The 23,194-nt window shown below is 43.4% G+C and overlaps 1 protein-coding gene across 21 annotated transcripts in view; it reads left to right on the plus strand.

Annotated features, from left to right (window-relative positions):
• LOC122930354 (unconventional myosin-XVIIIa-like) overlaps positions 1 to 23,194 on the plus strand; it is a 331,901-nt gene that overhangs the window by 91,313 nt on the left and 217,394 nt on the right. For 5 of the 21 annotated variants that reach the window (XM_044283679.1, XM_044283681.1, XM_044283684.1 and 2 more), the window contains exons 1-3: positions 16,015 to 16,120; positions 21,911 to 21,989; positions 22,919 to 22,984. The exons of 11 other annotated variants lie outside the window; for them this stretch is intronic. In XM_044283679.1, the coding sequence (XP_044139614.1) occupies positions 21,951 to 21,989; positions 22,919 to 22,984 (105 nt within the window). In that variant the 5' untranslated portion in view covers positions 16,015 to 16,120; positions 21,911 to 21,950. Of the gene's footprint in view, positions 1 to 15,798; positions 15,859 to 16,014; positions 16,121 to 21,910; positions 21,990 to 22,918; positions 22,985 to 23,194 lie in introns of those variants that run through there. 5 more of the 21 variants (XM_044283687.1, XM_044283688.1, XM_044283685.1 and 2 more) reach the window with 4 other exon arrangements.

A 23,194-nucleotide genomic window follows, 5' to 3' on the forward strand; every position in this document is an offset into this window, starting at 1 on the left:
GCGGCGATCTAGCAACCCATGTCCTCAGCTCTATACACAAAATCCCGGTGACAGGTTCCCTTTAAGGCCGGATCCGGATTAATGCCTTTCAATGGGCATTAATTCCGGATCCGGCCTTGCGGCAAGTCTTCAGTTTTTTTGGCCGGAGCAAAAAGCGCAGCATGCTGCAGTATTTTCTCCGGCCAAAAAACGTTCCGTTCCGGAACTGAAGACATCCTGATGCATCCTGAACGGATTTCACTCCATTCAGAATGCATTAGGATAATCCTGATCAGGATTCTTCCGGCATAGAGCCCCGACGACGGAACTCTATGCCGGAAGACAATAACGCAGATGTGAAAGAGCCCTTAGATATGTTTTTTTAACACCCTGTATGCCAGTGTAGGGTGTAAGGTGTAAGGTGTGTGTCTCTTCATCTAATGCTTGTTAGTCTAAAACATACTAACATACTAAAGTGTTTGTTTGGTTTATCTACTTTGGATGTCTGAGCCCCAAATCCCCCCACCCCCCCCATCTACAGTTATATAATTATTCTGCATGCCCTGTATTATATATAGGGGTTAGCTATGAGGACGGGGCTGAGACTACAGACTATATATTTTTGGCTTACAAGATATCAATAGAGCTTTGTGCGGTGCAATGTATGTGAGGACATGGGATGAAAGGCCATCTTAATATGTAAAGGTTGGGTGTGTCCCTTTAACCATGGCAAAGTGTACAACACCAATTAACCTCTTTGTAGAATACACAGCCACCGCTGTTCTGCTATACACTCCCTATAGACCGTACTGAACACTCGAGGGTGGGGGTGGTGGGGACTGGAAGTTCTGCCAAGTTATAGATCACTGGTCTCCAGCTTGTAGCTCTCCAGCTGTTGTATCCTAGTTTGTTCCTACAGGTTAAGGATACATTCACATGCCCGTATCGGTTTTGCGATCCACAAAATACAGATGACATCGATGTCACGTTCATGTTGCTTCTGTTTTCCTCTGCGGACCCATTGACTTCAATGGGTCCGTGAACCACATTTTGCGGCCAAGTATACGATATGTTTTAACTTTTACATAATGAAAATATGGATGTGGAAAGCACATGGATGTCACACGGATGTCTTTAGTATTTTGCAGACCACAAAATTCATAGGGTTGTGTGGATGCCCCCTAACCTTAGTTTATATGCAGATGTATTTCTTGTGCTGTTTGGTGCATTTCTTTCTGGCTGGCATTTTTGCTGTATTTTTTAGGCAAAAAAAAAACAATACACACAAAAACTCTAGACTTTGCATCGGCTAGTTTGACACCTGTGCCTGCTGGAACAGCCTGTCGGAGTTCTCCAGATTGCTGGATATTGCCGCCGCCTGACAGACCCCATTGACTATAATGAGGTCCAGCACAGATCCAGCCGCTACCTGGCAAATATGCTGGAAATCCAAAAACCACTGCAGCGTTTTGTCTGGCAGGTTCCTGGCATTCTCTGCTGGAGCAGCCTGCCGAAACAGGGAGATGCATACAGTATGTGAAGCTAGCCTTAGACGTCTCTGGGGAAATATTTATTAATTATTTTTTTATACTAGAGTATGTTTTGGGTCTGGCATTATTTCCTTCATTGTCTGGTGCCCCCCCCCCTCCATAAAACACGATTGTTTTTTTAATTTTTTATTTCCCTGTTTTTTGCCTGGTGTTATTGTCCCCATGCTGCTCTACAGAGGAAGTGACATCACACATCTACATACTTTAAAACATAAGGCATACAAAAAAGGTTATGGGAAAATAACGCCAGGTGTTAAAATACTATATATTGGTAAAAATGCTACAAAAATGTACTGAGCAAGTCAAGCTTGCCCCCCTGTAAAAATGCATAAGAGAAGACTGTGCGGTCTATAACTTATCAGATGTCTGTTGTTGTTGTTTTGTTTTTTATTTTTTCTCGATTTTGATCTTGACAAATCCTTGATCGAAGCTAAAATCAATGATTTCATTCAAATTATCTGATCTTCTCCATCCCTCAAAAATAAGTGAAGCCAGAGATGTTTAATAGCCGCGTATCCCTCTTCTCTATTGCAATTCCATTGTAATCAGGATTGGTAAATGTGAGCAGTTTTGTTAGCTGTTTTTCTAGGTCTGTACCTAATAATCACTAGTATTGCATGTATTTTGGTCAGATTGCAAGAACACCCGCTATGGAGTAGGCCCTGCCTCGAAAAATAGGAAATTTACAACTGCCGTTCCAGGACTGGTCAGGTGAAGTGATCGGACTGATCTTTGTACTGAGGGGGTTGTTTGTGAGCATTATCAGTCCACATGAATCTGAAGTGTCCATCAATCCGCTCCCTGACTTGCTGTCCCTGTGTCGATAGGCAACCTCTGTGTAGTGATATACACTTCTGTTGAATGGCATAATAAATTAAAAATAACTTTTTCATGCTCTCAAGACCAAATTTGCGTTCCCTTAAAATTCCGATGAGCGCTTCTTGGTATTCTCAGCCATGTAGTCTTAAGAAGCAATATATCATTACTATCGTAAATAAGATCTTCACAATAAATAAAGGAATGTCATATTGTAGTTGAAATCCTAAAAAAAAAAAGCTAATTCATTTATATCTCTGGAGTTTAAGGAATTCTGAAATTCTGAAAATCCCCATAAAAGGATAAAAAGCCTTGGAAGAAGAATTTACATGGATCCATTGGCATTCTAAATGTAGTGTGTTGTCTCCCTCTAGTGGTGAAAACATGACACATGCATGGTTAGTTGTGCTCAGACTTTAGGAAGAACTATACAGTACATATGAATGGATAGCTTTCATGTAGTTTACTAGTAAGGTGTTGCCTATGAACCTGGCTGACCTGTTACATGTGCGCTTGGCAGCTGAAGGCATCCGTGTTGGTCTGTGTGGCATATATTTGTTTGTAAAATGACTCCCGAGGTTTTAATATATGCAAATGAGGAGATTAGACCACTCTCATGTACCCTTTGCAGATTTTTATTTTCCGTGCGGAAATTGACCTGCCATGTAGATTTCCAAATCCACAGCATGCTAATTATGCTTGCATTTTTAGATGCGGATTTCACCCTTTTCCAATGAAGGGTGCGGATATGTTGCAGAAACCCACATAAATCTGCACAGAAATGTGTGTGGATCTTCCGTGTCTTCACCCACACTTGTGTGCAAGATAAGCAAAAATGATAGGATTGGGTGGAGACATGGAAAATTTTTGATGTCTGTTTCAGATTTCAAGTGCATGCTGGTGCATTATGATGAGGTCACCTACTGTACACACGGGGCGATTTATCAAAACTGAAGTAATGATAAACTGGCTTAGTTGCCCATAGCAACCAATCAGATTCTACCTCTTATTCCCAAAAAAACTCTTTTTTAAGGAAGATTTTTCTGCTAACCCATGATGACTGGATCAGATGTGACTACCTGAAGCTAGCCATACACATTAGATTTAATTTAATAGGGCTAAGCTGCGCCTTGGTCACGTGGCCGATGAACGTGTCATCACTCAGCCCAGGCAAAGCTGCTAGGCTGCGAGTGCCACTTCCTTTTCAAACACTTGCCTACCGCTGATAGGCAGGATTCCCGGGCGTCGGACCTCCACCAATCAGATACTGATGAACTATCTGGTGGATAGGTCATTAGTATTTAAGGCTGGGAAAGCCCGTTTAATGGCGGCAAGGACCAGCTAACATGTATGGTGGTGTCCAGACTCTCCATTGATGTCAGATGTTGATTCTCTTGGGAAGATAAGCAGCTTCCAGAGCAGCATACTTCACATGCCCATTCAGAACCCATGCTGCACCCTGAGCTGAGCATGTGTATGAGGGGTTAGGAGAGATGCTGTACCATTACCGATGCATGGCCAGGTTTATGGTGGGTTTACACAGTCTAATAGTCGGGCAGATTATCGGGCACAAATGTTCCTGCAAACGCTCCTTCCTGACAATCTGTCCATGTCCTGAGAAAGCTTACTCCCCATCATTTCCCCCCTCAACAATTACATGTGGGATCACGCCCTTCCCCTAAGTAGTCAGGAAGTTGGCTCCTCATCACCCCTCCAGCAATTAAATACAGGCTCACCAGCCTCCCCCGGCCCCCCAAAATAATCACATTGCTCGTTCCCCCATTTCACCATCCTCCCTCCCACCCCTAAAGTAGTCCCAGTTCTTGTTCCCCTATCTCCCTAAGCTCACCATGCTGTCACCAGTCTATTCGGATACCTTTCTGTAGCAGTCCTGAGGCCCGCACTCTGCTATTGCTCCTCTGTGGAGGCCGGGGCAGGCCTAGCATAACTGTCATGTGCGATGCCCTTTTTTAATTACCATACAGGGCGTCGACGGGAAAAGTCATAAATGGCAACAAGAATGAAAAGTCTTTCCGTCATTTGGAGACAGCTGGCGTGCCAGCAGAATGCGGTCTACGTGCCACCTCTGCACCCATGCTGCAGGTTTTTGACCCTGGAAACTACAGCATCATGTCACTCCAAAAACCATACTGATCAGTGGCACAATCCACCAAGATGGAGGATAAACATCGCTGATCTTATTTTTATTTCTGACCATTTATTACAATCATTCAGAAGCCAGCAAACCATGAGGAGGACCAGATGGAGTTGTGCTGCAATTCCCTGCTCGGTGGGCGACTGGGGGTGCTGTAGTGCAGGGGCCATGCCGCGTTGTAGCCTATTAATTTTTGATAATCCGTATGAAGCCCAGTAGTCTGATCCCCACACAGTTTTTTTTATTTATTATTAATCTTTTTTGATTTAAATAGGACCTATCAGCAGGATCAACTCTTTTTAAACCAGGCATGCGATATGTTAGGGTTGATCCTGCCAATTCAAATGGTACCTGTCTTTTGAAAATCGGTTGGTGGTGTTCCTGAGGATAAAAAAAGTTTGCCTTTATGAAACTGATGGCTGAAGTGCTGGCTAGACCCCTTAGTGCACAGAAGCCCTCATTTTTCTTGGGAATATCGCAACCAATTTCCCTAAGCAGGGTCAATCCTACTAGGCTGTATGCCTGGTTTGCGAGGGTTGATCCTGGGGACTGGTTCTCTTTTATACTACAAAACCTAATTTGTAGATAGTAGATGAATTGATGTAAGCAACGTGTTACTGTAGCACTTTGAAGGAATACTATGAAGTCCTGAGCATAAGACCTCTTTCACACTACCGTTTTTTTTTTCTTTATTTTGCAGGCGTTTTTTTGTATTCCTTATACGGTCTGTATACAGAACCATTCATTTTAATGGTTCCGCAAAAAAAAACACCGAATGTACTCTGTATGCATTCCGTTTCCGTATTTCCGTTCTGTTGATAGAACATGTCCTATTATTGCCCTCAAATCACGTTCTGTGGCCCCATTCAAGTCAATGGGTCCGCAAATAAAACGAAACACATACAGAAATGCATCCGTATGTCTTCTGTATCCGTTCCGTTTTTGCGGAACCATCTATTTAAAATGTTATGCCCAGTCCAATTTTTTCTATGTAATTACTGTATACTGTATATGCCATACGGAAAAACGGAACGGAAACACAACGGAAACAAAAAAACGGAAAGCAAAACACTTAAATAGCCATACGGTAGTGTGAAAGAGGCCTAAGTTTAGAAATCACCGTTGTAGTGCCTGCATGTCACCACAAGATGGCGGGATGAGCACATGCCTGTGTTCACTGCTTGGGGCACTAGTAGGCTTCTGTCCTCTGATCATATTAACAAATCCTGCTTGCAGCGTAACTGAAAAATCCTCTTAAGCATTGCTAGGCGCGCACACATTAGTAATAAAAACTCTAACAATAGGCAGTCTGTGCCGAGGACTTTTATCAGGATTGAGCTTTCAAGTGCTGGTGAGTGGAAAGTACTTGAGTAATTTTTTTTATTTTTTATTTCTTCTTCATAGATCACTTCCATTAATTAATAGGATCTCTGAGGAATACAGCACCCACTCAATGTTAAAGGGATTGCCCAGCTGGGAAAAATTCCGTTTGTGTGTTTAAAAAGACGATATATCACTTGCTAATATACAGGTGAAACTCGAAAAATTAGAATATCGTGCAAAGGTTCATTTATTTCAGTAATGCAACTTAAAATTAGAATATTGTGAAAAGGTTCAATATTCTAGACTCAAAGTGTCACACTCTAGTCAGCTAATTAATCCATACCCCCTGAGCAAAGGGTACCTGAGATTATGGCTTACAGTTTATGAAAACCCCAAAGTCACAATCATCCAAATTATATCAAATAAAGGCTTGAAATATCTCGCTTTGCATGTAATAAGCCTTACACAAAAGACCATTACTCTCAAATATTCTTCACAAATCTGTCTAAATCTGTGTTAGTGAGCACTTCTCCTTTGCCGAGATAATCCATCCCACCTCACAGGTGTTGCATATCAAGATGCTGATTAGACAGCATGAATATTGCACAGGTGTGCCTTAGACTGTCCACACTTAAATGCCACTCTGAAATGTGCACAGTTTTGTCTTATGGGGTTGGGTGGGGGTTGTCAGATAACCAGTCAGTATCTGGTGTGGCCACCATTTGCCTCATGCAGTGCAACACATCTCTGTCGCATAGAGTTGATCAGGTTGTTGATTGTGGCCTGTGGAATGTTGGTCCACTCCTCTTCAATAGCTGTGCAAAGTTGCAGAATATTGGCAGGAACTGGAACACGTTGTCGTATACGCCGATCCAGAGCATTCCAAACATACTTAATGGGTGACAATCTGGTGAGTATGCTGGCCATGCAAGAACTGGGATGTTTTCAGCTTCCAGGAATTGTGTACAGATCCTTGCAATGTGGGGCCGTGCATTATCATGCTGCAACATGATGGTCATGGATGAATGGCACAACAATGGGCCTCAGGATCTTGTCACGGTATCTCTGTGCATTCAAAATGCCATCAATAAAATGCACCTGTGTTCATTGTCCATAACATACGCCTGCCCATACCATAACCCTACCACCACCATGGGCCACTCGATCCACAACGTTGACGTCAGCGAACCACTCACCCACACAACGCCACACACACTGTCTGCCATCTGCCCTGAACAGTGAAAACCGGGACTCATCCGTGAACAGAACGCCTCTCCAACTTGCCAGACGCCATCGAATGTGAGCATTTGCCCACTCAAGTCGGTTACGACGACGAACTGCAGCCAGGTCCAGACCCCGACAAGCATGCAGATGAGCTTCCCTGAGACGGTTTCTGACAGTTTGTGCAGAAATTCTTTGGTTATGCAAACCGATTGTTGCTGCAGCTGTCCGGGTGGCTGGTCTCAGACGATCATGGAGGTGAACATGCTGGATGTGGAGGTCCTGGGCTGGTGTGGTTACACGTAGTCTACGGTTGTGAGGCCGGTTGGATGTACTGCCAAATTCTCTGAAACTCCTTTGGAGACGGCTTATGGTAGAGAAATGAACATTTATTGCACGGGCAACAGCTCTGGTAGACATTCCTGCAGTCAGCATGCCATTTTCACGCTCCCTCAAACGTTGCGACATCTGTGGCATTGTGCTGTGTGATCAAAATGCACATTTCAGAGTTGTCTTTTATTGTGGGCAGTCTAAGGCACACCTGTGCAATATTCACGCTGTCTAATCAGCACCTTAATATGTCACACCTGTGAGGTAGGATGGATTATCTCGGCAAAGGAGAAGTGCTCACTAACACAGATTTAGACAGAATTGTGAACAATATATGAGAGAGTAATGTGTCTTTTGTGTATGTAGAAAATATTTCAGATCTTTCAGTTCAGCTCATGCAACACTTTCGGTTTTGCTCCCATTTTGCATTTATATTTTTGTTCAGTGTAGTTTCATCTTTTAAGTTGCATTACTGAAATTAACTTTGCTGTGTGTGAACAGGGCTGGCGGACGGTGTCATTTGAATAACTAGGCCGGCCTCTTCCTGTCTGTGCATCTGCCATGATGAAAATCGACTGGCTTATCTATTAAAATGAGCCAGTCAGCCAGCCCCTTTCACAAGCAGCACTGGATCCATGCTGACAAAGGCAAGCACAAGTCTGAAGAGAAGCTGCTGCGACCTGGGGCTAGCACTTGTATATCTGGAGATCAGGGTACACTTGTTAATTTAGGTATAATAGCAAGTTCTATTTTAATTGCAAGGTGAATAATCCCTTTAACCACCTCCGGACCGCCTAACGCAGATGTGCGGTCCGGAGGTGGCGGCCCTGCGCAGAGTCACGCATATACGCGTCATCTCGCGAGAGCCGGGATTTCCTGTGAACGCGCGCACACAGGAGCGCGCGCTCACAGGAACGGAAGGTAAGCGAGTGGATCTCCAGCCTGCCAGCGGCGATCGCTCGCTGGCAGGCTGGAGATCTGATTTTTTTTAACCCCTAACAGGTATATTAGACGCTGTTTTGATAACAGCGTCTAATATACCTGCTACCTGGTGGTCCCTTTTGTTAGGATCGACCACCAGAGGACACAGGCAGCTCAGTACAGTCGCACCAAACACCACACTACACCCCCGTCACTTATTAACCCCATATAAACTCCCTGATCACCCCATATAAACTCCCTGATCACCCCCCTGTCATTGATCACCCCCCTGTCAGGCTCCGTTCAGACGTCCGTATGATTTTTACGGATCCACTGATACATGGATCGGATCCGCAAAACACATGCGGACGTCTGAATGGAGCCTTACAGGGGGGTGATCAATGACAGGCGGGTGATCACCCATATACACTCCCTGATCACCCCCCTGTCATTGATCACCCCCCTGTAATGCTCCATTCAGACGTCCGCATGTGTTTTGCGGATCCGATCCATGGATCCGTAAAAATCATACGGATGTCTGAATGGAGCCTTACAGGGGGGTGATCACCCATATACACTACCTGATCACCCCCTGTCATTGATCACCCCCCCCCTGTAAGGCTCCATTCAGACGTCCGCATGTGTTTTGCGGATCCGATCCATGTATCCATGGATCCGTAAAAATCATACGGACGTCTGAATGGAGCCTTACCAGGGGGGTGATCAATGACAGGGGGGTGATCACCCTGATCACCCCCTGTCATTGATCACCCCCCTGTAATGCTCCATTCAGACGTCCGCATGTGTTTTGCGGATCCGATCCATGGATCCGTAAAAATCATACGGACGTCTGAATGGAGCCTTACAGGGGGGTGATCACCCATATACACTCCCTGATCACCCCCTGTCATTGATCACCCCCCTTTAATGCTCCATTCAGACGTCCGCATGTGTTTTGCGGATCCGATCCATGGATCTGTAAAAATCATACGGACGTCTGAATGGAGCCTTACAGGGGGGTGATCACCCATATACACTCCCTGATCACCCCCTGTCATTGATCACCCCCCTGTAAGGCTCCATTCAGACGTCCGCATGTGTTTTGCGGATCCGATCCATGTATCCGTAAAAATCATACGGACGTCTGAATGGAGCCTTACCAGGGGGGTGATCAATGACAGGGGGGTGATCACCCTGATCACCCCCTGTCATTGATCACCCCCCTGTAAGGCTCCATTCAGACGTCCGCATGTGTTTTGCGGATCCGATCCATGTATCAGTGGATCCGTAAAAATCATACGGACGTCTGAATCGAGCCTTACCAGGGGGGTGATCAATGACAGGGGGGTGATCAGGGAGTCTATATGGGGTGATCACCCCCCCCCCCCCCCCCCCCCCCGTAAGGCTCCATTCAGACATTTTTTTGGCCCAAGTTAGCGGAAATATATATATTTTTTGGTTTGTTTTTTCTTACAAAGTCTCATATTCCACTAACTTGTGTCAAAAAATAAAATCTCACATGAACTCACCATACCCCTCACGGAATCCAAATAAATAAACATTTTTAGACATTTATATTCCAGACTTCTTCTCACGCTTTAGGGCCCCTAAAAAGCCAGGGCAGTATAAATACCCCACATGTGACCCCATTTCGGAAAGAAGACACCCCAAGGTATTCCGTGAGGGGCATATTGAGTCTATGAAAGATTGAAATTTTTGTCCTAAGTTAGCGGAAAGTGAGACTTTGTGAGAAAAAAACAAAAAAAAAATCAATTTCCGCTAACTTATGCAAAAAATTATAATTTCTATGAACTCGCCATGCCCCTCATTGAATACCTTGGGGTGTCTTCTTTCCAAAGTGGGGTCACATGTGGGGTATTTATACTGCCCTGGCTTTTTAGGGGCCCTAAAGCGTGAGAAGAAGTCTGGGATCCAAAAGTCTAAAAATGCCCTCCTAAAAGGAATTTGGGCACCTTTTGTGCATCTAGGCTGCAAAAAAGTGTCACACATCTGGTATCGCCATACTCAGGAGAAGTTGGGCAATGTGTTTTGGGGTGTCATTTTACATATACCCATGCTGGGTGAGAAAAATATCTTGGTCAAATGCCAACTTTGTATGTATAAAAAAATGGGAAAAGTTGTCTTTTGCCAAGATATTTCTCTCACCCAGCATGGGTATATGTAAAATGACACCCCAAAACACATTCCCCAACTTCTCCTGAGTACGGCGATACCAGATGTGTGACACTTTTTTGCAGCCTAGGTGGGCAAAGGGGCACACATTCCAAAGAGCACCTTTCGGATTTCACAGGCCATTTTTTACAGATTTTGATTGCAAGGCACTTCTCACACATTTGGGCCCCTAAATTGCCAGGGCAGTATAACTACGCCACAAGTGACCCCATTTTGAAAAGAAGACACCCCAAGGTATTCCGTGAGGGGCACGGCGAGTTCCTCGAATTTTTTATTTTTTGTCACAAGTTAGCGGAAAATGATGATTTTTCATTTTTTTTCTTTTTTCCTTACAAAGTCTCATATTCCACTAACTTGCGACAAAAAATAAAAAATTCTAGGAACATCACCCATATAGACACCCTGATCACCCCCCTGTCATTGATCACCCCCCTGTAAGGCTCCATTCAGACGTCCGTATGATTTTTACGGATCCACGGATACATGGATCGGATCCGCAAAACACATACGGACGTCTGAATGGAGCCTTACATGGGGGTGATCACCTCATATACACTCCCTGATCACCCCCTGTCATTGATCACCCCCCTGTAAGGCTCCATTCAGACGTCCGTATGTGTTTTGCGGATCCGATCCATGTATCCGTGGATCCGTAAAAATCATACGGACGTCTGAATGGAGCCGTACAGGGGGGTGATCAATGACAGGGGGGTGATCAGGGTGTCTATATGGGTGATCACACCCCTGTAAGACTCCATTCAGACATTTTTTTGGCCCAAGTTAGCGGAAATTGTTGTTTTTTTTTTTTGTTTTTTTTTCTTACAAAGTCTCATATTCCACTAACTTGTGTCAAAAAATAAAATCTCACATGAACTCACCATACCCCTCACGGAATTCAAATGCGTAAAATTTTTTAGACATTTATATTCCAGACTTCTTCTCACGCTTTAGGGCCCCTAAAATGCCAGGGCAGTATAAATACCCCACATGTGACCCCCTTTCGGAAAGAAGACACCCCAAGGTATTCCGTGAGGGGCCTGGCGAGTTCCTAGAATTTTTTATTTTTTGTCGCAAGTTAGTGGAATATGAGACTTTGTAAGAAAAAAATAAATTAAAATAAAAATCATCATTTTCCGCTAACTTGTGACAAAAAATAAAAAGTTCTATGAACTCACTATGCCCATCAGCGAATACCTTAGGGTGTCTACTTTCCGAAATGGGGTCATTTGTGGGGTTTTTCTACTGTCTGGGCATTGTAGAACCTCAGGAAACATGACAGGTGCTCAGAAAGTCAGAGCTGCTTCAAAAAGCGGAAATTCACATTTTTGTACCATAGTTTGGAAACGCTATAACTTTTACCCAAACCATTTTTTTTTGCCCAAACATTTTTTTTTTTATCAAAGACATGTAGAACAATAAATTTAGCGAAAAATTTATATATGGATGTCGTTTTTTTTTGCAAAATTTTACAGCTGAAAGTGAAAAATGTCATTTTTTTGCAAAAAAAATCGTTACATTTCGATTAATAACAAAAAAAGTAAAAATGTCAGCAGCAATGAAATACCACCAAATGAAAGCTCTATTAGTGAGAAGAAAAGGAGGTAAAATTCATTTGGGTGGTAAGTTGCATGACCGAGCGATAAACGGTGAAAGTAGTGTAGTGCAGAAGTGTAAAAAGTGCTCTGGTCATGAAGGGGGTTTTAGCTAGCGGGGCTGAAGTGGTTAAAGAGGATTTGTCGCCATAAAATGCAATCTGCACGGAGCATGTTATAGAGCAGGAGGAGCTGAGCAGGTGGGAAAAGATTTTGTAAAACTTGTAACTAGCAATTTTATCTCTGCTATCTCTGACTTTATTGTTCACAGGGGAAGTGTTATGTGACTGACAGCTACCCCTGTATACACGCACAAAGAATGCTATCAATCAGTGATAACACCTCCCCTATGTACAGCTGTCAGTGACTGACAGCGATCTCTGTATACACACTTACACAGAATGCGATCAGTCACTGATAACACATCCCCTATGAACAATCAAGGCAGAGATATACGGTAATTGTTTGTTTTTCACCTAACAAATCTATATTTCAGGCTACTTTCACACTAGCGTTCATGGGTCCGTTCGTGAGCTCCGTTTGAAGGGGCTCACGAGCGGACCCAAACGCCTCCGTCCAGCCCTGATGCAGTCTGAATGGAGCAGATCCGCTCAGACTGCATCAGTCTGGCTGCGTTCAGCCTCCGCTCCGCTCGCCTCCGCACGGACAGGCGGACAGCTGAACGCTGCTTGCAGCGTTCGGGTGTCCGCCTGGCCGTGCGGAGGCGAGCGGATCCGTTCAGACTTACAATGTAAGTCAATGGGAACGGATCCGCTTGAAGATGTCACCATATGGCTCAATCTTCAAGCGGATCCGTCCCCCATTGACTTTACATTGAAAGTCTGAACGGATCCGCTCAGGCTGCTTTCACACTTAGAATTTTTTCTAAGTTATTAATGCAGACTGATCCGTACTGAACGGAGCATCCGTCTGCATTAATATGATCGGATCCGTTCAGAACGGATCCGATCAAGCGCAAGTGTGAAAGTAGCCTAAATCTGCTAAGCTCCTCCTGCTCTAGAACAAGGGGCCTGAATATTTCATTGAATTTTGTGATAACAGATCCTCTTTAAAGGTGTAATAGGATTTAACTAAAAACCCTGTACATGTGCTAAAGAAGCAAAACTTTTCTCTCCTGCTACTTCTTTCGCCACACTCTGACTTTCCCTACCACTGATGTCATCTTCCTGGTTGCATCAGTGACATATCTTGCACACAGGTCACAGTGCAGCCAATCACAGGCCTCAGCAGTATACTAAACTCCACTGCTGACTCCAGTGATTGGCTGCAGCTGTGACCTCTGTGCGTGGAACGTGGCTGTTGCAGCCAGGAAAACAGTAGAGAAGGACTCCTCTTTAAACATAATAATTTATTTATTTTTTGGTCTAGAAATGTTACTTTTTTTAATTTATTTTTTATCCCCCCTCCCCTGACTGGAGTGAGTTTGCAACCCTTTTTTGTGACTTTAAGGGTCCATTCACACGTACAATGTGTGCTGTCCGTTTCCGTTGTTCCGTTCCGCATGTCCGTTTAAATATAAAACATGTCCTATTCTTGTCCGCAAAATTCGGATCCTGGTACAATACAAAGTCAATGGATCCGCAAAAAACGGAAGACATTCAGATGTCATTCCTTATGTCATCTGTTTTTTGCGGAATCCGTTCCTGGAAACACAACAAATTTTTTTTATTATTATTTTTTTTTAATTATTATTTTTTTTTCAATTTTTTTTCAAAGAAATCCAAACCAACTTTTTTTGATTATTGAACTTTATACATGTTTCCATTTTTTGCGGATCCGCAAAAAACGGATGACATACGGAAACATTTTCAGGAACAACGGATCCGCAAAAAACGGACCGAAAATCGGGATATAGGAAAATACTGACGTGTGAATGTAGCCTAAAAAGTCGCGTTAATAAATCTGCAGTGAGAGTCATTGACATGGCTAACCATGCTCTGTTTTCCACCTGCTTTTCAAAACAGCGAGTGGCCCAAAAATGCAAAAAGTCAAAAATGTATTTAAGGTCAAAATGTTGTAAAAGTCCTGCTTTTGTGACTTTTTGAAGCCAGAATTCCAGAATACAACAGTCTGGACGTAATCCGCACCTTGTGAATGTGGCCTTACGCCTGCTTCACCTGTTTTTTCCAACGGTTCAACTGATCCAAAATGTTTTTATGGTCATCTGAGTTTGGTTGAGTTCTCATGCATACGACCGCATCCGTTTTGCAGTCTACAAATTGCGGATCTCGGACGAGTACACGCCACCATTTATTTTCTGTAGAAATGCCCTGTCCTTGTCCGCAAAACAGGCAAGACTAAGTCTAAGGCCTCTTTCACACGGGCGTCATGTTTTTTGCCCGGATAAGAGCCGGGTGCGTTGCGGGAAAATGCGCAATTTTTCCGCGCGAGTGCAAAACATTGTCATGCGTTTTGCACTCGTGTGAGAAAAATCGCGCATGTTTGGTACCAAAACCCGAACTTCTTCACAGAAGTTCGGGCTTGGGATTGATGTTCTGAAGATTGTATTATTTTCCCTTTATAACATGGTTATAAGGGAAAATAATAGCATTCTGACTACAGAATGCATAGTATAATAGTGCTGGAAGGGTTAAAAAAATAAAAAAGTTAACTCACCTTATCCTCTTGTTCGCGTAGTTCGTTCCCGGTCTGATCTTTGCTAGCTGTGGGCTTGGGCTAAAGGACCTTTGATGACGTCAGATCACATGCTCCAATCACATGGTCCATCACCATGGTGATGGAGCATGTGATCTGACAACATCAAAGGTCCTTTAGCCCAAGCCCACAGCTAGCAAAGAACAGACCGGGAACGAACTGCGCGAACAAGAGGATAAGGTGAGTTAACTTTTTTATTTTTTTAACCCTTCCAGCAGTATTATACTATGTATTCTGTAGTCAGAATGCTATTATTTTCCCTTATAACCATGTTATAAGGGAAAATAATACAGTGAATAGACTGTCACCTAGAACCCATGCGTGAAAATCGCACCACATCCGCACTTGCTTGCGGATGCTTGCGATTTTCACGCAACCCTATTCACTTCTATGGGCTTGCGTTGCGTGGATTATCGCACCGCAACGCACAAAGAGGAGCATGCTGCGATTTTCACGCAACGCATAAGTGATGCGTGAAAATCACTGCTCATGTGAACAGCCCCATAGAAATGAATGGGTCAGGATTCAGTGCGGGTGCAATGCGTTCAACTCGCGCATCGCACCCGCGCGGAATACTCGCTCGTGTGAAAGGGGCCTAAGACATGTATCTTTTTTTTCTGGGTCTGCGGAACAGATGTGGAAAAGTGGACGGCACACGGTGTGCTGTCCGTATCTTTTGTGGCCCCTTAGAAATAAATGGGTCTGCATCCAATCTGCAAAAAATGTGTCTCGGATGCGGACAGAAACTATGGGCAGTGTGCATGAGTCCTTAGTCTGGTGTTTCTCTTGGCTAAAGATGTAATGAAGAGGGAAGGTTTCTAAAAACATTCACTCTACCTTTCCTCGTCCCTGTGGTTGTATGCCGGATATTTCATGTAAAATCGAGTTGGTACGCAGATGGTGATACAGGCTATGAACCTTGCTGGTGTGCACTTCTTGGCAGCCAAATGGTTAATAATACAGCGCACCACTCTGAGCACGGGGAAAGCTGATGCCTCTTCTCTTTTATTTCCTTCCTGTGTGAAAATGCTTCATTTTTGCATCTCGCCTCTGCCCACAGTCGCTCAGAGGAAAACCTTATCCTGCCCTCGGATAGACCAAGGTGGGTAAGCCAAGGGGACCCAGCAACTGTAGGATGCGTTCTGGCTGCCCCCCCTACAGCATTCCTTAACTATATTTAGGAGGCCAGTATCAGTGCAGCTGTCCCCTGACTTGGAGCTGCAGTGTTAGGGAAACTGACTCATAGGCCTCCTCTCACATTTCAGTACCTCTCTCTGTGTTGGCCGGAAAGCCTGTGCGCTCTCTCTCGCTCTCACTCAATCCCTGCTTCCACTTCTTAAGGTTTCCTATCCCCTCGGGCTGCGGTAAGGTGCAAATATTAATGGAAGAGGCGACTTTTGTCTTCTAGACGCCTCAAACTTGTGACTTTTTAAACTTTTCCATCACTTTATGACACAATACACTTGGCAATCCATTGCTGGTGTAATCAGGCCCAGACTATTCTTAGAGCTGGCTTGTTGTGTCTGTATGGCGGCGAAACGCTACTCCTTCTAGAGGCATCGAGGATAGTCCCCTATTCTTTATTATTTTATCATATTTATAGGATTATTACAGTACTTGTATTTATTCCTATAACACGGTGCGGCTTTTACTCCCAGGCTGCTAACGCTTTGTCATTGCTGAATTAATGAAATCCCCTAATATTACTGAATTATTTATATTGTCATTATTTATATTTTTTTATCATTTTGTCTCTCTCTAGTTCAATATAATTTTCTTCTTTTTTTTTTTTTACGTCTATTTTGGACAGATTTCAGCTGGGGGAAGAGAAGTTGTAGAAGTGTTGCTATATAATCTGTTTTATTTAAGAGCTGCAGTCATTGGATTTTAGAGCTTTTGTTTTTTCGCCTACCTTTATTTGCCTGTAGATATTTTATGTTCTCATTAGGTTTTGCTTCCACATAAAAGAACTTTCATTAGTTATGAAAAAAAGTACAGAGGAAGGGAGGGCAAGTTAGTTTCCTAGCAATGACTTCTGTTTTGGAGAGTATCATGCAGCGGTTCCGTGTTAACTTTTTTTGTTTTCTTTTATTACAGTTTTCTTGATTTTGGGCGTACCTTTTTATATTGTTTTAATGAACTATGAGGCCCCAATGTTGTTCCATTAGAAATACTGGCCATAGATGTATTTATTATTCACATAATACAGCCAACAATGACCATGGTTAACCGTGTCGGACTGGGGTTCCTTAGACCCATCAGAGGAAATTATTCTCAAGGTCCAAGCCCCTTATTGTCAATAAAGTCTAATAGGTTTTGAATCAAACAAATAGTCCTTAGTGGCAAGTGAATAGCTCCAAATGTTTTTTTTTTTTTTCTCCTGGACTTTTGCGGCCTTCAGAGACTTTGGCCCACCGTAGGATCCTCTGGTACTCTGGTGGGCCAGTCCGACCCTGATGGTTAATGATAACTACTGTACCTTGTTACCCCAGCATCCCTGTAATGGTAAGGCCGCAGATGGGGTCAGGACCCACAAATGGGGGGGAAAAGGCAGACAACCTTGAAGCAGTTTTTAGCTGATAAAACCAAGATAACAATTTTTAGCAATTTTTTTTAATGCATTTTGGGCACAAAACAGATGTATTGTGTCTAGGGATGAGTGAATCGACTTGGGCTGCTTCATCCGAAGTCGATTCGCATAAAATTTCAGATGAAGCAGCCTAAGTCGATTTGCTCATCCCTAATTGTGTCCATTGTTTTCTATATTTTCATGATTAGTAGTTATATTATTGTTAATGCGTGTGTATACTTGCTTTTCTGCTATTTTAACACAATTCTGTCCTAGCCAAGGAGATATTGGGTCATTTATAGTAGCCATCGTACTGTGTGTGTCTATGGTCAGCTTTAGAAAACATTCAGGCGTTCCATGCTTTATACATCATGAGATAAATGCTTTTCTTAGGTCATAGGACATGATGACCGGCTGAAGAGTCAAGATCTGTTAATATCTGCCAGCTGGGTACACAGACTTAATGGCCCACAGTAGATCTAGGATATGGCCGTTAGTCCCGCAGTGGTAAAATCATGCGTTACTGTCACCTCAATGTTAACTTATTGGGCGCAAATCATCCAAGAGTCACCATGGAGCCCTAGCCTAAGGGTGCATTTACACCAACAGATTGTCTGACAGATTTTGTAACCAATCACTGGTCAGATGGCTGTTTACACACACAAATCTTGTGTTATTCACACCAACTATTGGTCTGATTGGACAGATATTAGTCAGATAATACACCCTAATGCACTGCACATTGATAGGTTGGATTTTGAAACAGAAGATTACTTTGATGTTCTATGATGGAAAAATAAGTCTTAAAGAGTATGTAAAAAAAATATTGTCTGATAGCAGGGATTATGTTAAAATAAAATAAAAATAACCTGTTATATTTCTTGTTGTACCAGTGCCGGTGGTCCCTGTTGCTTTTTGCTTTGCTGCAGTGATGACATACCCGTACATGCAAGTGACCAACGCAGCCAGTCACTGGCCTCAGCGGTCTGATGCCGTGCATGCAGCCATCACCGCAGATGATGGACTACGGCAGTCATGTTGTATCATGTCATCACTGACGCAGACTAAACAATGGCCAGCAAGACAGGCTAGCAATGGTTGTTTTTTTTTCTCTTTACATGTTCCCTTCTGTTAGCTGATTTATTTATTTATTTTTTTGCATTCTTGGACAACCATTTTAAAGGGGTTGTCCAGCTTTTATAATTTTTTTTTAACTTTTGATAGCAGCCTGTGGCACTCGTTGGGAAAAAAAAAAAACACACACACTCACCTTTTCCTTGCCACTGTGACAATAATTGGCCTAAGTGGTGACATGTCTCCAAGCAGCACGTCACTGCTGACCGGGCCAGGTGTGATGACATTTTCACTGCCTGGCACTTTCAATCAAAGTGCAGAGGACGCAGCAGTTGCAGAGAGAGCAGAGCATCTAGGTGTAACGGCAACGCCCCTGTTGCTCCTAGAGGCTCATTTGCATATATTAAAACATTTTTCTCAGTAATGCGGGCACATATGAACATGGGACCAACACAGATGTCTTCAGCTGCCACATGGGACAGGTCAGCCAGTTTCATAGGGACAGTTCTGCTGACAGATGCCCTTTAATGTAACATGTGGCTGCAGCTTTTTTTTACCTAAAGCGAATCCCACAGTGTACAAACGCTGTGTATGAATCAAGCCTAAAAGAAGACTTTCAGCAGTCCTCCTCTGTCAGGTTGTTAAAAAATCATACTAAGATATTTTAAAAGGGTTTTCTGAGATTTTGATACCGAAGTAGAGATGAGCAGATTTCATATTTTGAAATTCGTTTGCGCTTCGTTTGGTGGTAAAAGCAGATTTGCGTTATTGGTTCCGTTTCCACGGACCATAACGAAATTCTATGACTGAATGCCTTTAGAGGCATTCCATTGTTCATTCCGTCATAATAGAAGTTATGCAGGAGTGGACTCCCCTGCATAACGGAAACCGGACGATCCATTTTGCAGGCCATAGACTTCTATTATGACGGAATGAGTAACGGAATGCCTCTAAAGGCATCCCATCATAGAATTGCATTATGGTCCGTGGTAACGGAATCCATAACGACCAAGGACAACATCTGCTTGGAGTTTGCATGTTCTCCCCGTGTTTACATGGGTTTCCTCTGGGTTCTCCGGTTTCCTCCCACACTCCAAAGACTTACTGATAGGGGATATAGATTGTGAGCCCGACTGGGGACAGTTGGATGCTAATGTATGTAAAGTGCTGCGGAATATAGTAGCGCTATATAAGTGCATAAAATAAATAAATTAATTAATTCAGCTTTTACCACCAAACGAAGTGCAAACGAATTTCATAACATGAAATTCACTCATCCCTAGTTATCAGTACCTGATTGGTGGGGGTCGGACAGCCGATACCCCCGCCGGCCAGCTGTTTGAGAAGGCCGAGCTGTGATACCAAGCACAGCCGCTATACAATGTACAGTGCTGTGCTTGGTAAGCTGCAAGGCACTCACAGGAGATCGGCAGGGTTCCTGGGTGTCGGACCACCACCGATCAGATACTGATGACCTAACCTGAGGATAGTTCATCAGTATCAAAATCTTGGGAAAATCCTTTAATTTTGAATTTGATTCTGGAAAAGCTGGGTCCCTACCAGAATAAAGACTCGCTTTGCCAGATCTGCCTGATGTAATAACCTTTCTAATACAGGCAATCCGCTTTAGATAGACGCTTTAGATTGGAGTATCGCTCCGAGCCTATTGAGCTTCTTCCCTCAGCTGTAGTGGTCACCGACAAAGTCCCAAAACAGTGTTGATTAAACTAATATGCAGGACAGGTGCTCCTCAGCAGCTGACCCCACAGGAAGGGTAACAGATGGCTGGATAGTCGCTGGTTTATGTCCTTGTTTATTCTGGAAAGCAACATGTCCATTATTACCTGAGCCTTGCCCAAGAGAAGGCAAAATGTCTTTCACTTTGAAAACTATTCCCATGTTCTGTTACAGTGTTGGGGTCTGTTCACACTGAGTATGAGTGCTGGAAAAAAACTTGTGTGGAATCTATTATTTCACATATGGATTCCCAGTTGCAATCAATGGAGAAGGTCTGCATGCATTTTGAGCGCAAAAACCACCATAAAAATCCATTATGTGAACATACCCTTAGTCTACTTTCACATTAGCGTTTTAGCTTTCCATTTGTGAGATCCGTTCAGGGCTCTCGCAGGCGGTCCAAAACGGATCAGTTTGCATTCTAATGCATTCTGAATGGAAAAGGATCCGCTCAGAATGCATCAGTTCAGTCTCCATTCCACTTTGGAGGCTTGCAGCGTTTTGGTGTCTGCCTGATTAAACTGAGCCAAACAGATCCGTCCTGACACACAATGTAAGTCAATGGGGACGGATCCCTTTTCTCTGACACAATCTGGCACAATAGAAAACGGATCCGTCCTCCATTGACTTTCAATGGTGTTCATGACGGATCCGTCTTGGCTATGTTACAGATAATACAAACTGATCAATTCATGATGGATGCAGACAGTTGTATTATTGTAACTGATCAGTTTTTGCAGATCCATGACGGATCCGCCCAAAATGAGTGTGAAAGTAGCCTTAGTGGAATTGCACTAGAGCTGCTCCAGAACTTTTCTTCAAAATGGTATTAAAAAAATGAGCCATTGAACAGGCCTGCTGCTACATGTAGTCCCACATGTATGGCTGATGTTCCTTATAGTTCTGTTCCGTATGTACATCAGGCTTCTCTTGTAACGTCTATCTGCCCCTCACGAGGTAAAAATTGTGACACTTCCTGATTGCTCTTCTGTCCCTGAATTTGGCAGTGGGTCACAAGAAAAACATTTTTATTTCACCAGGAAGTGGTGATGTAATGGAGGAAATGCAGCATGCGCGAGGCACACGTGGCTCCCCTGTACAGTCCGAGCACCCCCACCTTTTCCTTGATAATGCTGCGGGGGCAGGGAACATTTCACTGACTAGGAAGAATTACCATTCAGTACTCTAGAAAAGCTGTGTAACAATCCCCGAGGGAGCCGCAATTGCATCCATATTGGTCATCACCCAGCTTTACCAGAACCAGATAAGAAATGTCTGAATACGCAGAGAATATTAATGCTAAGGAATCAACAAGAAATGTCCAGTTAAAGAGCATCTGTCATCTCTCCTGTATTCCCCAGTTCTGGGACATTGTGCCATTCCTCTGTTATTCCTCCTGGAAATATGTGCAATAAATGAATAATGGATTGAAAAGTGGCTGAAAGGATACAGCCTGTTAACAAGTAGGATGGTAACAACTAGATGTCAACTTATTGCTACATTTTCAGAAGTCTTCACAGAGGCATAGCCTTCAAAAAGTAGTGGCCCGTGCTTTTTCTCCTGATGCGCTGTGTTTGCTAACTGTGGTAATTTTATATTTTACATGTATTCTGTGGCTGTTTTATAACCTAGAGCCAATTTTATATGTCCGGCTTCCCTGTCCACGTCCATGCTGTGTGTCCGGGGCTGTGTGTCTAGGCATGAAAAGAACTAAGAATTTATGCCTGGTGTCTGGAAAACTCGAAACATTTCTGATCCTCTGTTTCTCCTTTAGACTATCAGAGTAGGACCCTTCGTCTCATGACTGCCCTGCCATGGCATTCTCCTCACGCTTTGCTTTCTGGGAGCAAAAGGGAAGTGTTGTAGCACCCTGCATGCTTTTCATTGTGGTAGAGACAATAATCCATGATAAGACAGAAGATAATAACATGCTTTAGGGTTTGCAGGTTATGCTTACCGATTTGTTTTATAGGAGTTCTTTAAGAGTTTTTAAAATTTGGCAAGGTGCAGGTGGCATGTACAATTAGGGGGGGGGGGGGGAGGAGAGAGAAACAGTTTAAAATGTTCCACCGCTCCTCCATTGCCACTTTAACCCCAGGGGCTTAATTGATTTTGATAAGACTGTAGGTCACATATTATTTTTTTTTAAGTGGTTTCACTACAGCTTTATGGGCTTTTTAAATTCTCTTTATGCCAGTTTCACACAATAAAAATATGAACGCCAATACTGGCCCTTTCTGCTGGTCTACAGACCTATACGTATACGTCGTAGGTAACTGCCCTGGTAGTTAAATTCGATTTCCATGTAACCTGAGAGAATATGTCTTACTAGAAATGGGTACAGATCCCATCACAGTGACGGGACTCAGATGCGTCATGTGATTGACACTCTGACCCTCCAGCTGACACCAGGTCTTCTGACGTTGAGGCCGTCATAGGAATGATTAGACTTCCTATCCACGCATAAGACGCTGTGTCAGCTAGAGAGTCAGAGTGTCGGTCGCACAGCTGAGGACCAGATCAAAGCAGGTAAATGAGAAATAGTCACTAATAAGAAGAATAACTTCACTATAACTTACCTCGTGTACCCTTCTAAGGGGCCAGAATACAAATTTGTGTGACAGTGCTTCTTTAAATGCTTACTTGTCACCATTGACTATGCGGGGTTGGAACTAGCGGTCATGCTTCGGGTAGATACTTATTTCCTTGACCCGTATCATGGCCATTGATCCACTTTCAGTTTTTATGACCTTTACCTCCTGCTCCTATTTCAAAACTTTAGGTTAAGGATGAAGATAAACCTTTAGCAAAGAAACAAAATGGTGCCTCTTCCAGCCAGAACGGAGCTGTAAGTGTAATTAGTAAAAGTGTTAAATGTGAGCTTGTATTTCTGCATGACAAGCATGTCTCTGGGCGCTCTAGATGTTATAGTGGTGTGTATAATAGTTTAGTAGCACATTGATTTGGCTATATTTCCTTCCAGGGCAGATGAGATGCAGACGATGACTGGAAGTAGAATGAGGAACAAAAATATAATTCATATTGAGTTAAAATGAAA

Source organism: Bufo gargarizans, chromosome 3 (assembly GCF_014858855.1).
Source record: "Bufo gargarizans isolate SCDJY-AF-19 chromosome 3, ASM1485885v1, whole genome shotgun sequence".
In the NCBI taxonomy this organism is placed as follows: Eukaryota; Metazoa; Chordata; class Amphibia; order Anura; family Bufonidae; genus Bufo; species Bufo gargarizans.